This window comes from Amblyomma americanum, chromosome 1 (genome assembly GCF_052857255.1).
Source record: "Amblyomma americanum isolate KBUSLIRL-KWMA chromosome 1, ASM5285725v1, whole genome shotgun sequence".
Classification (NCBI taxonomy): domain Eukaryota; kingdom Metazoa; phylum Arthropoda; class Arachnida; order Ixodida; family Ixodidae; genus Amblyomma; species Amblyomma americanum.
This window is the reverse complement of record NC_135497.1, coordinates 66,973,015-66,985,567: the sequence shown is the minus strand read 5'-3', so window position 1 is coordinate 66,985,567 and position 12,553 is coordinate 66,973,015. Positions and strand designations below refer to the sequence as shown.

The 12,553-nt window shown below is 44.1% G+C and overlaps 1 protein-coding gene across 2 annotated transcripts in view; it reads left to right on the top strand.

The window, feature by feature from the left end:
* The window catches only part of Rrp5 (Ribosomal RNA Processing 5), an 88,706-nt gene that overhangs the window by 48,307 nt on the left and 27,846 nt on the right, over window positions 1-12,553 (top strand). For both annotated transcript variants that reach the window (XM_077645785.1, XM_077645786.1), the window contains exons 23-27: window positions 5,686-5,782; window positions 6,517-6,711; window positions 10,618-10,701; window positions 10,775-10,874; window positions 10,964-11,210. In XM_077645785.1, coding sequence (XP_077501911.1) covers window positions 5,686-5,782; window positions 6,517-6,711; window positions 10,618-10,701; window positions 10,775-10,874; window positions 10,964-11,210 — 723 coding nt within the window. The remainder of the gene's footprint in view (window positions 1-5,685; window positions 5,783-6,516; window positions 6,712-10,617; window positions 10,702-10,774; window positions 10,875-10,963; window positions 11,211-12,553) is intronic.

Below are 12,553 nucleotides of genomic sequence, written 5' to 3'. Positions count from 1 at the left end.
GTCTTGGCACTCCGTCAAGTTCGCCGAGTGAGCCACCACGACCGGAGCTCTCATCAAAAGATAAACATGTCATGATGTTATTGGCATACGGTATCTTGGTGTTGCCAAGGTCTGCTGCTGCAGATGACGACACCGCACCACGACAGCGTGAAAGTGATGAACAAGCTAAGAAAAGTGAACGCTTTAAAGAAATGGCAGGTTGCACCCAGTTAGGAAATCAGATTTTTTTTTCTCTCACTCCGTTTTATATAATTATAATTACAGTCGACGACCGAAAATTTGGACACCTGATTTTTCGGACATGCTTGATTATTCGGACTTCGCGGCACCGCGACATGGCCCATAGAGCCATTGTAGAAGTGCGCCTGAAATTTCGGACGCACCACAATTGAATTCTCGGTTTTTCGGACCTTGTTCGCACTCGCCGCCATATAATGTGTACAGTGGAACCTCATTACTTTAAACTGCAGGAGAGATCGAAAACTTGATCAAATATAACGAAATTCAAGCTTAAAGGGCGCCTCTTGCGGTACTAAAATTCTGCGCGCGTCGGCACATTTCGCCCGCGTGGTTTCGAATTCGTATGGTTCTTGAACGTCTTCCGCTGCACAAACTTTTTTAAAAGCAGTCAAAGTTCGCGGTACTCATCTATGCCGAGTCTTTCGCTTCGAACACGGAAAGAGGTAGCAGCGAAGCGCGTGGGAGTCATATGGCTTCACGGAGACTGCAGGAGCGGGAGGAAATGGTGGTGCATTTTAAAGCGAGGTCAGCGTACCCGTGGCAAAACGCACCACAACCCTGACTTTTCTATTGTAAAACCGTAAATAACTGGTGTTTCGATGACAGGCAAGACGCCTCTCATTATATGCAAGCCACTGCAGACTGCATATCGCCGAATACGATGCGGATTTTGCCTCTAGTCACTAGGCCTAACGACGGAGGCCAACACCGACGGTGCACTTGTTTCGGCCGTTTCTCGGTTCTTATTGTTTCACCATCTTCGCTTCTCGTTCTGGGCCCTTCGTACTGCGGGCGCAATGCAGTTCCCGCAGTGGCGTGTTCGCTTTCCCGTTTATATATTGTCCCAACCCGTGCGTTTATCGGCGACATGCCGAGGGCAGCACAGCCAGGCCGAGCTCATGAAAGCGGTCGCCGCCCGTCGTCTGTGCACGTGCCGTGCGGCGAAATTGAGTCATTAGGAGCTTTAGAATGTGTGCAACACAACTGACCCCTTCCTCCAGCATAACAGCAATAAGTTAGTGATTTTTTCGGTGAAATTTGATTTTTCGGACTGCCTGATTTTTCGGTCGTTTTCGTGGTCCCTAGAGGGTCTGAAAAATCGGTCGTCGACTGTATTTAGTCACATACACTGCCAATACATTGCCATACTTATGCACAGCATTTCCATGTCTGTGCTGGACCGGCCTGCCCTTTAACAAGGTGGTCTGCTCTTAAGCTGAGCATGTGATGGAATGACCACGCTCTTTGTGGTGCTAGTGCATCTGTCACAGCCACACATCGAAGTGAAGTGGCAGACGATGTAGAACAGCACTTTCAAGACCTTCTGTGCCTGTGCCTTTGATACGGAGCCATATGGAACACATTGGTGTTTCAGAGAACCTGGCCATGCACTTGTGTGCTCACCGTAAGAGTGGACCACCCTGTACATTCCGAAAACATTGGTTCAATAAACAGCGGCCATTTTAGATGCACAAGAGCCTTGGAGCAGGGAGTTGTTAGCATCGGTAGCACTTGATATATGATGCCAATAAGGTGCCTTGTTAGTACCTGTGTTCTGACTTGCACCAATGAAACATACGTTTTGCACTTGTCCTTAGATTAAGCTATGCCATGCATGATAAGAGTTGAAAGAGGTTTAAAGTCATCAGCAAATAACTAAAAACGGTGCTGTAGAACGAACACAACACCTCTGCTAATTTTCGTGTAGTATCTTCAGCTCTGTGCATTGGCAAAGGCCACTGTGATGCTGTTGCAATGCGGTTTTCACAGGAATGCACGGAAAAACCTAGGAATTTTCTTAAGAATGAGAATATTGCAAACAGCATTGCATTTACCATCAAGAGATGACACTTCAGTTGTATCTGTTTGTACAGTGGTGCTATGGATGAAACCTGCAGATGAGTTGATGAGTTGCGATCTGGGTCCTGGTTTTATTCAAAAATGAGTGTGTATGTACTATGTGATACAGTCGAACCTCGATGTAACGAACCTCAATGTAAGCAAACTCACGTTGTAACGCATTTTTTTTTCATTTCCCAATCACTTCCCCATTGAAAACCATGTATTTTTTTCGCGATTTAACGAAGTAATTTTGTGCCGCACTTTTGATATAATGAACTCCTTGCTCATCGCATGCATCTGGCAGGAGCGACCTTGACAATCGGATGAGAGTTGAAATTTCAGCCGAGACAAAACGCATTTTGTATCTTTTACGTGCCAATTTTGCCGGCAGTGTGGGAATCTGAGAGTGAAACAAAAGGAGGATGATAGGAACGTACCGCCGCGCCACCTGTCGTGCGCATACAAAACCCGCGGCACGGAAGTTTCAGGACTTGTCACGCCATGACGCCACTGGCCAGTCTGAGACTCTGAAGGTGAAAGCGCAAACCGGAAATATGCGTGCGTGAGGCCTGAGGAGGCTGCCAAAGCGAGTCACTATTGTTGAGCGAGATCGCTTTACTGAAGCCTACGAACAGCAGCAGCGTTTTTCGACTTGGCTCCGTTCATCGTGCAGTGAGTTGTCAGTTCAAGATGAGCGCTCCTCGCAAGAGAAAAGTTTTGTCTTTGGACATGAAAGCCAAGATCATCACTGAAGTTATAAACCGTGAAAAGAAGACTGTTGCCAAAAGGTATGGACTTTCGCAGAGTTCACTGTCTACGATTTTGAAATTGAAAGACAGCATTATGAATGCCGCTAGTGCGGGTGGCTCGGGCCTGCAGCGGAAAAGATTAAAGGAGGCAAGCTACGTCGACGTAGAAAAAGCCCTCCTCATATGTTTTTAAATATGCGTGCCAAGAACATGCCGTTGAGCGGTGCCATTCTACAACAGAAGGCCCTGAACTTCGCTTGCATTCTTGGGTGTGACAACTTCAAGGCCAGCAGCGGGTGGCTGCAATGATTTAAGGGGAGGCACAACATTGTTGGAAAGGTGGCCAGCGGCGAGTGGGCAGAGGCAAACAGGATTAGAGCAGCCGACTGGCTGCGTTATCATGTCCCGGGTATATTGGCACATTTCGACGTCGCCGACATTTACAATGCTGACGAGACAGCATTTTTCTGTCGGCTGTTGCCAAGGGAAACATTGGCTCTGCCATGGTGGCAAACACAGTAAGCAGCGTTTGACTGTTCTTTTTCTGTGCTAACATGAATGGCAGCGATAAACGGGTGCCATTCGTAACTGGAACAAGTGAGAAGCCGCGCTGCTTTAGTGGCAAGAAAACAATGCCGGTGAAATACACATCAAACATGAAGGTGTGGATGACGCGGGATTTATTCGCGAAATGGCTAAAGGACTTGTATGCTGAAATGCGCAAGCAAGAACGAAGCGTCTGCCTACTTGTGGACAATTGCTCCGCGCATCATATTCAAGACTGTGCGCTCACTAACGTTCAGCTCGAATATTTTCCCGCAAAGTGTAGCTCCCTGATACAACCACTAGACCAGAGTAATATTAACAGCGTCAAGTGCTCGTACCGCAAGCAGGTCATTGAAAGGCTGTTGCTCAACATTGAGCTCAAAAGAGAGACTAAAATCGACCTTTTCGTGGCCTTGGAGATGCTATCACAGTCATGGGAGTCGACAAAGAGCTAGATTGTAACGAACTGCTTCAAAAGGTGTACTTCAAGGATAGCACGTACTCAAACCAAGAACTGGGTTGCGAAACGATTGACGACGACTACCAAAGCATGCCATCCACGTCCAACACAGACCTCGGTGACTCGTGGCAGCTGCTCTGCGATCAGGGTGGTGCTCCTAGCGACGTGACGCTTGAGGACTTTGTTTTCAGTGACGCTTGTGCTCTTACAACCGAAGAGCTGGATGATGAGACAATAATTCAGAGTTTCGCCGACACGGGAATGGAGGACGACGCCTCTGACCAAGACGCCCATGTGGCAAGCAGCGCGCCTACACCGACGTAAGTCATGGATGCGCTGGATGTCCTGCGTGCGTACGCGGGCGCGCAGTCACATGAACAGGCTTTGGTGCCCTGTCAACATAGGAGCGCTTTATAACGGCGACGCTTATAAAAAGCGGCATATGCAGTTGAGGGATTTCTTTGCTGCCATATGAACTCGATCGACTGCACGTACTCCACAAAGTTCCCAAAAATATTTTTTGCATTCATGAAACTGCAGCGTAATTCTATTAATAACACGACCATTGAGTTAATAAGCCGAATTCTCTTGCAGCATCTGTTTTTTTTTTTTTTGCATGCGATGTTTTTGTAGAAAAATAAGTCCTCAGCGTCGACAAGCGTTAATGGAGCTAGTGTGGCCGTCCGTTTAAAACAGGTTAGCGGCGAAAAAGAGAAAAACGTGCCCTGGCCGATACAATGAATAAAATAAAGTGCGCAGCAGGAAATGCAACGTAATTAAGCACTGATAGAAACTGTTCACTTAACCGTCACACAAGCATTCACCAAGCGCTTTGTCGCGAGCACGAACCCACTGTCTGCAAGAACGAGCCACGATTGCCACGCCCAAGGTAGCCGCCCTGGCGAGAGCGATGCAAACATGTTTTTTTTCCTCTGCAAATGTTTACTTCTGATGATGATGATGATGATACCAGTAGTGACATCTTGTTGCGGCTTCGAGAACTAAGCGCTGCGCTCGTTCTTTGCTATGCGCACACGGAGAAAAATGATGCCGTCGCCTCCGTTTGCTATCACTCATTATGCCCCTGATATAGGAAAAACATCCGGTGCCATTGTTAGCGCTACTATTTTTAGATTTTCTTGCCTGTTTCCTCAATAAGTGATTTACAAGTTCCCTCCAACTAGCAGTGTTCCGTGAACCAGTTATACTTTATTTGGACAGCTGAAACATGGGAACCTCGATGTAGCAAAATTCGCGATGTAAAGAAATTTTCGGCTGCAAGTAGGAATTCGTTATATGTATCGAGGTTCTACTGTACAAGTCTGGCGAATATCAGGCAGGTGAACGAACTACCGTGTAGACTCGTGTAGTGGCTGCACTTTTGTTTTTAAATTTGGGTTTGAATTTTGAAGGTGCAGCCCATACACAAATTAAAAAGAAAAACGTACAACTGTATTTTTTTCTTCTTAATGTAGTCCAAAGCAGGGTGTGGCCCTTACACAAGATTATACAGTCTGTATTTACGTTTTGGCTGCTGGACTGACCTTCGTCTTAAAGGATGTATAGGGGACTTTGGCATCACTAAATACGATGAATTGTTTTCTTAAGAGCAGTAAAATTTTTGTCTGAAGTTTATGCCTGTGAGGGTATTTGAAATGCATGCCTTCACTGGTACCATGTTATCCTATTGTAGTGTGTTTGTGTGCCTTCTTCCAGCGGCTGAGGAGTCGATGCTTCAGTCAGTCTTGGTTACTGGCTTTATTTGTTGCTTTAAAGTCGTGCGGTGCCGTGATGTACTTTAGAGTGAAGTTGCTGTAACCCTAACTAATGCTGTCTGTTCTGACCTAGTGTGAGATCCAAGGAGAAACTACAACTCAAAGTGACTCTTGAGACTGGTTGCAAGGGCCGTGTACACATCAGCTTTGTTGATGAACAGCCAAAGGAGGTGAGCTTCTTCTTTCAAGCTTGACAGCGACCAGAGGGGTCTAAATTGGGAATCCAGTCACGTTTGAGTACTTGGGTTCCTATTTATAAATAATTTTACGCAATTTCTTGAAGTCTCAGCAGCTTCACTTGTGTTGTAAAACATGGAGGCACTAATGAAAGACTGCTCTTTGTTATTATTTATTTATTGTTGTTGTTTTTAGGCGTAGGGCCGGGGGGGGGGGGGAGGCACCTAATTTTCTGCCACCCCCTGCTATGCTGGCCTTCTCTTGGAATCCACTCTGTTACTTTTTAATATTTATTGATGCGTGTTTTTTTTTTTCATGAGGCTTTGCATACTGTTGGCACCTTGTGAGCAATGACCTTATTTTATGTTAGCCTGCGAGCTGTTCGTTCTAGTCACATAATTTCATGTAACTTGTGGTACAGTGGTTCAAGTAACCCAATATGTTGTGCTGCTGTGCCAGAGTGGGTTGGTACCGCTAGGTGTGCAGTGACATTGTGAGGTTTAAGGGGTTGGCACGAGCCAGTGTTTTAAAAAATTGGTCCTACTGCATAGGAAGGCTATTGCATAAGAATGTGCTTCACTTTGTGCGGTCTGGTTTTTTTGTTTCCGCACTAGTTCTTAAGTGTTCAGTTGTCATGAAGTTACATTGACTGTCTTAGATGAGTACTGGTGCCAACAGGTGACATGTGAGTGATATAATTCTGAGCCTGGCACATCTGTGCTTGCAGGGGGAGAGTCCTCTGAAGAGGTTCGAGCCAGGTGATGAGATAAAGGTGTATGTGCTGAAGCGTGTGATTCCTCTGCACAGCCGGGCATTGGCCATTACTGGCCGCAGAAACTTCTGTGAATGTAGCCTCTTCCCAGCCCAGTGTACTGACTTTGCTCCTGCACCAGGCAGCGAGGTCTTTGGATACTTCTCCCATGTGAGTACTGATGCTAGCTGTTGGCCTGCCATTTGTTTCGAGGGAAAAGCAAGCCTGTCTTCGGCAGGCTTAACAGAGACTGCTTTTGTGTTGCAGTCATTGGAAGTGCTCAGGACCGATTTTTCTGCATCTGACACCATCAAAAATAGGACCCACACACAACTACAGCAGTAGGCAAGGGAGCTGTTGATTGATAAAACAAATTTTATTGATGACTCTGTGGCCTGTTAACAGGGTTAAAATCCTGGTGCGACTGCTGCCTTCATGCTTACTCAACATAGCAGTGTTGTATCCCAGTAGCTTGGTCGGCTGGTTCACCTGCAGGCGATGTTGACATTGGGATAGCTGCAGAGAACTCACTGATTTCATTACCTCTGTTGACTTCTGCTTACACTTCTGCTGAAAGGCGTGTTTGATAATCGAAACTATCAAGTACAACGCAAGTAGGAGTACACGACTCGTAAAAAAACGCTCAAAACAGGCAACTGTGGAGAATTTTTCGTTTTATAGCACTGTTTCATTTCGGGGGTAAACTAGAGGCAACGCAGCACACAAGTGGGACCTTCCATTCTCTGTTGCTCTCCTTGCTCCGACTGCTGTTCACCGGTGGGTGTGGCTACATGCTCCAGAGTTGTGTAGTTTTCTGATGAGTAGGATGGTCAGAATTTTTAGAATTTGTGGAGCCATAGTGCTGAGTGCAAAAGCATTTTCAAAATTCTAAAAACTGATATGCCGATAGGTGACAGCCTGTCTTAAATATCTAATTGCAGCCAGGTGCCTAACTGTAATACAGTTAAACCTGGTATCACAAAATTGAATAGTGTCTGCAATTTTTGTTTCAAGTTTTTGCATGAAAACTCGAAGTGGCTGTGCAGAACGGAAGCCAAAATGAAAATAAATTAATGAAATGGCCTAGCAAATGTTCATAGTGTACCCACGTTACTCGAAGTCGTAAACATAGAGAGAGATTTTTCAGTTTGTAGTAGTGTTGATAACGCCAGTACTGTCTTCACCACGGATTGCACGACACCGCTACACGCGGGGGAAGGAGAGTGGGGTAGTCAAAAGCATCCACCTCTTTCTGCATGCGTCTCCCTCGTAAAAAAAAAAGGAAAATTTCTCGGTCTGTCCGTCCACCATGACCCTCAGAAACTGACCCTTCGCCTCTCGTTGCTGGTGCTGTCCACCGTTCCCACTCCTGCAGTGTCTGTTGTCAGCGCATGAATCATGCAAGCAACCAAGCAGTGGACCATCTTGCACTGTCCATCTTGTGGCTGCTTTGCTATGGCCTGTTGTTTTCTTCTGCTTTTTAACATGAACTGTTGTAGTGCCACTTGGTGTGACGCTACAAAGTACTAAAAGCTGTGGAGACTACAGTGTGTACTGCGGTGAGCATGGTGCGTTGTGTCAACTGTATTTGCTGTTGCGATCGTAGACAGTCCTCTCATGGCTGTTTGTGTTTTATCATTTAAAACTTTTGCGTGATTCGGCCAAATTTCAAGTAACGCAGCACTAGTTAATGGATAGTAGTTGGCGTGGTGAGTTCGCTGTACCAAGGTAAACTGCCGCAACACCTTCGTTACATGGAGTTCAGAAATACACATGCTTCAATGGGAATGGTGTTCGGGAATTGAGAAACTTCGTAATATCAAGGAATCCACTACAAGGAGGTTCATTACATCTAGGCTTAACTGGTTATATTAGACTTGAGTTAACCAGTGAACCAGTTAACATGATTCACCTGTTTTTGGACATCCACTGCCACTGATGTTACTGTGCCATAAGAGCCTTCTTTTTTACTTAGAATGCCTGTACCTCGAAAAGCTTGTCTTTCAAAATTACTGTCATGGTTTGCTGAAACACCCTGTATGTGGGACATAGCTTTAATGAGTGGGGACTTTTCACTCACATATTCTTCCAAGTGTTTGAACGTTGGAGAGGACTTTTTTCAGTGATTGCATATTTACTTCACTGAAATTTGCGACATGTGCAACTGTTTCTTTCACTGGCGGTAATGTCAGTTTCTTCACGACTTTCCTTCATAGAAAAAATTACATCCCACCTGTCATCATGAAAAAATGTTTTGCTTCCTCATGTTAACCCCACCCCTTATGTAAAACCCCCTACAGGGGGTCTTTAAGGAAATAAAAATGAAATGAAATAATTGCAGCAAGTGCTTTTTAGATGACAGCTGCTGTGATTGCACCTGATTAGGCAGCTAATCGTAGGGAATCCACAAGTACACTGTTAATGTTTTAGTGTAAATATTGCATTAAGGGGGGACACTGGTCTTTGGGACCAATCAATTTTTTTAAAATGACATTTTTGGAGCCTATAGCTGTTATTCTTCAACTCTACCAGTTTTCTCCTCCAGGAAATTTGTATTTTGGCCATAATATTAAATTTAGATCACTGTGTGGGCTCAATTTGTGCAGGATGAAAATTGTGGACACGTGGCTGTCTTAGTACGTCAATATCTCAACGTCTAGGACAGGTAGACATGTCATATTGTTTGCTAATTGAAGCTGAAGGCACAATGTATGTAATAATTGGAGCACAATTGTTCAATCATGCTTCAAGAATTTATAATTTTGCAAAGTTTATCTATGCATGATATTAACACTTTGAATGCTGCTATTCTAAGTGCTGCAAAATTACTAATGAGTGTAAAATGAAAAAACTGCTATCATTATTGCACTCTTTACTCACCATACTATGTAGCCATGGGTGAAAATTATTTTTTATTGCACCATTTTTTCTGTACTGAGGCACTAATAAATGACTGATTAAAATTAATTATCTTAAGAACAAACAAATTAATTTAAAAAGAAATTTCATATTTGAAATCAGTAAAAAACGGAGCAAGTTGATACAGTTTCATTAGGATTGAATAAGGAAAATAGGTCTAAGACCAGTGTCCCCCCTTAAGGGGGGATGGGAGTATTGGGATTGCAAAAAATTGCGAAAGAATCTATTTTTATAAAGCCTGTTTTTTCGTACTAAACATGCTTCAAACTATATTTCCGCAATATATCTTCCGCTCAAAATGATCCCAAGGTAGAAAAAAAATTGATACTGTAATAGTCGCATAGCCGAAAAATGAAGCATGAGCTTCGAAATGACATTCCACTTCTTGCGATTGCAATTCTGAAACTGCTTTTCGACCGCCGCCATTTTGGTTTCGTTTGAGAGCTCATTTTGCACCCTTGTGTATGACATCTTCCAAGATGGCATCACAGCAGCACAGCCAGCACTACAGCTGTTTTCCTGTGACGCGATTTCCCGTCACTCAAAAAGTGAAAACAGGCTCTGTTCATGATTTTACAAATACAGTCTGCCTTACGGTTGTTTTTTTCTCTGCTTTGCCTTGGGCAGCTGAAATGAGCTTGGTATCAATTTATTCGGGAAGAATAGAGCAGTGCGGAATGCTATTTTTACTGGCTTTTACATTATGTATTAAATTTAATTAGTTGCTTTCCTAAATTAACAGCCAACCTGTTTTGTACATTCTGGTCATGATGTTTTCTAATTTGTTATCACTGAGGAAAGTGTAAAGACAGCATCATTGCACTAGTGCATTTTGGGCCATGCAATTCTGTAAATATTTTAAATAATTTATAAACTTTATTGGCTAATTGCCTGTAATGAAGAGCTCAGTTAAAATCACAAAACTCCTTATAACTCAAGCTATAATTGTACTATTCAAACTCTGATTGCATATTTGGACTTTACAATAAAAAAAAAACACTTAGTGTGAATTTAATAAGACTCCTAGCATAAAAAAAAATAAATGCCTGCATCCCCCCTCAAAGTATCTGTTAGTTTTACGTCAAGTTCTTCTATGCACAGCATCGTTATCAAAAGAAAAATCGTAGTTATTCCTCTCCATTTCCTTTTACTTTTCAGTTCTCTGAGGGAAATCTGTTTTTCACATTAACACACAACAAAATGGGCAAGCTTCCAGTGTTGAACATGGACCTACCACCAGCGGTATGCCAAGTCAGCTGCTTTCATGGAGTGTTTGTGTGTATAATGTATTTAACCTCATATTTTTTGCTTGCAGAGGCTTGCTTATATACAGAGAGACTTTAGGGCTGGACAGGCTATGAAGCTGAAAGTTCTCAGGGCCGATGAGAGTTCAATGGTTGAACTCTCACAGCTTGGTGTGTACCATTCTTTTCTTACCTGTGCTTTTTGCTTGGAGAGCTCCCCCAAGCAGTGATTGTTATGCCTTATATACTTCTTGCCACAGATGTGACCACACTGGCAGTGGACAGCGTGGTTGTTGGCTGCATCGTGAACACTCGGCCCGGTGTGGGTGCATGCGTCTCCCTCCCACTTGGTCATCATGGGACAATTAGTATTACTGATGTCTGCGATGACTTTGCTCAGACAGCTGCCCTGATGGAGGACTATGAGCGAGAACGCTATTTGCAGTGCTACATCCTCGATGTTGACAGTGAGACCAGCACATACCACCTTTCCACACGGGAATCCAGGTGTGTTCGTGTTATGTTTTGTTGTAAATGCCAAGCTAGATGGAGTCTTCACAGAGCCTTTGATACTGTTACCTGTGAATGTGCTAGCTAACACGGCCTGAAGCAACAAGCAAAACTTGCAAGCAAGCCCTACCGATAAAACCTCTGAAATACTGGACATTTTTGCGCAGTTATTACTGTAAAGGTGAACCTTGCTTTAAGAGGCATGGTTGAAAGACAACCGGGAATGAGAGACTTTCACATCCCTTTTTGGTCGCATTATCTCTCCTGTTAAGCAGACCTCTTATGTAGCAGACATTGGGAATGGAGGGTGCTTGGTATGAAGGGACAAGTTATCTTTGAATATGAATCTACAACCTCACTTATAATAGATGTTTTAACTCGAGGGGGTTCTCTCTCATTGGTCACAAACTGTGGTTGCATTCATGCTTGAGGGAGACGGTAAGTATTGGTCACTCACGGTGTATTTTTACAACTGCAAGGAACACAGAGTGGGCCGGCTAGATGCAACACATGCACAAAGGACTCCTTAACTGTGAGTGCTGCATAATGAAGGGCTTCCCACCCTCTGCCTGGGGTCAGACCAAGTGTGCAGGTGCCTAGCCTCACCAAGAATGGCGGGAGTGTGTGGAAGGAGTTTGTGGTGGGCATTTCTGCTCTCGCTGTGCCCACAATCAAGGGGCTTGAAACCCGAAAAAAAAGGCAATCAGCCAGTGGTTCACATGGCCTGCATATCATGCCGTGAACCAACAAGCAAGCCCCTGCTAGTGCTTACCCTCGCTCCCCCATCTCAATAGTTTCTACAACTTCGGTGCTGTGCTAACAGCTGACACACACCACCTCCACTCCCAAATTCAAAGCTTGGCGACAGGGGCATGCGAGCAGAGTGCATTTCTCAAGGCAACTTGAGGAGGGGACACGTGGAAAGACGCACGCCTCTGAGCCGCTTCTCAGCAGATAAGGGTGGCTGTGCCCAACTTATCAAGAGCAGGCATGCTCTTAATCATCGGCCATGTTTCGTGTGTTGCCATACCGCTTCACAGGGCTCCTTTTATTGTAATTATTGTAACTTAATTAGAATAAGTACCCATGCATAGTGCACTTTGTCCTGCAAAATAGCACAAGACAGAAGCTTGAATTTTTACAATTCACGATCAATACGCAGCTAATTTCTGTGCTTCGCTTATCCTGGAACTCCCTTTATCTTGAAATGTATCTGATTTTTTGTTTTCATGTTATTAAGAGCTAACTTTAATTTTCTGCAGCAGTGAATCAGAAGTTTTATTATATCACTTAGCCAATGAGCCTCTTTTAGTTGTAAATACTTATACATAAACTTAAAA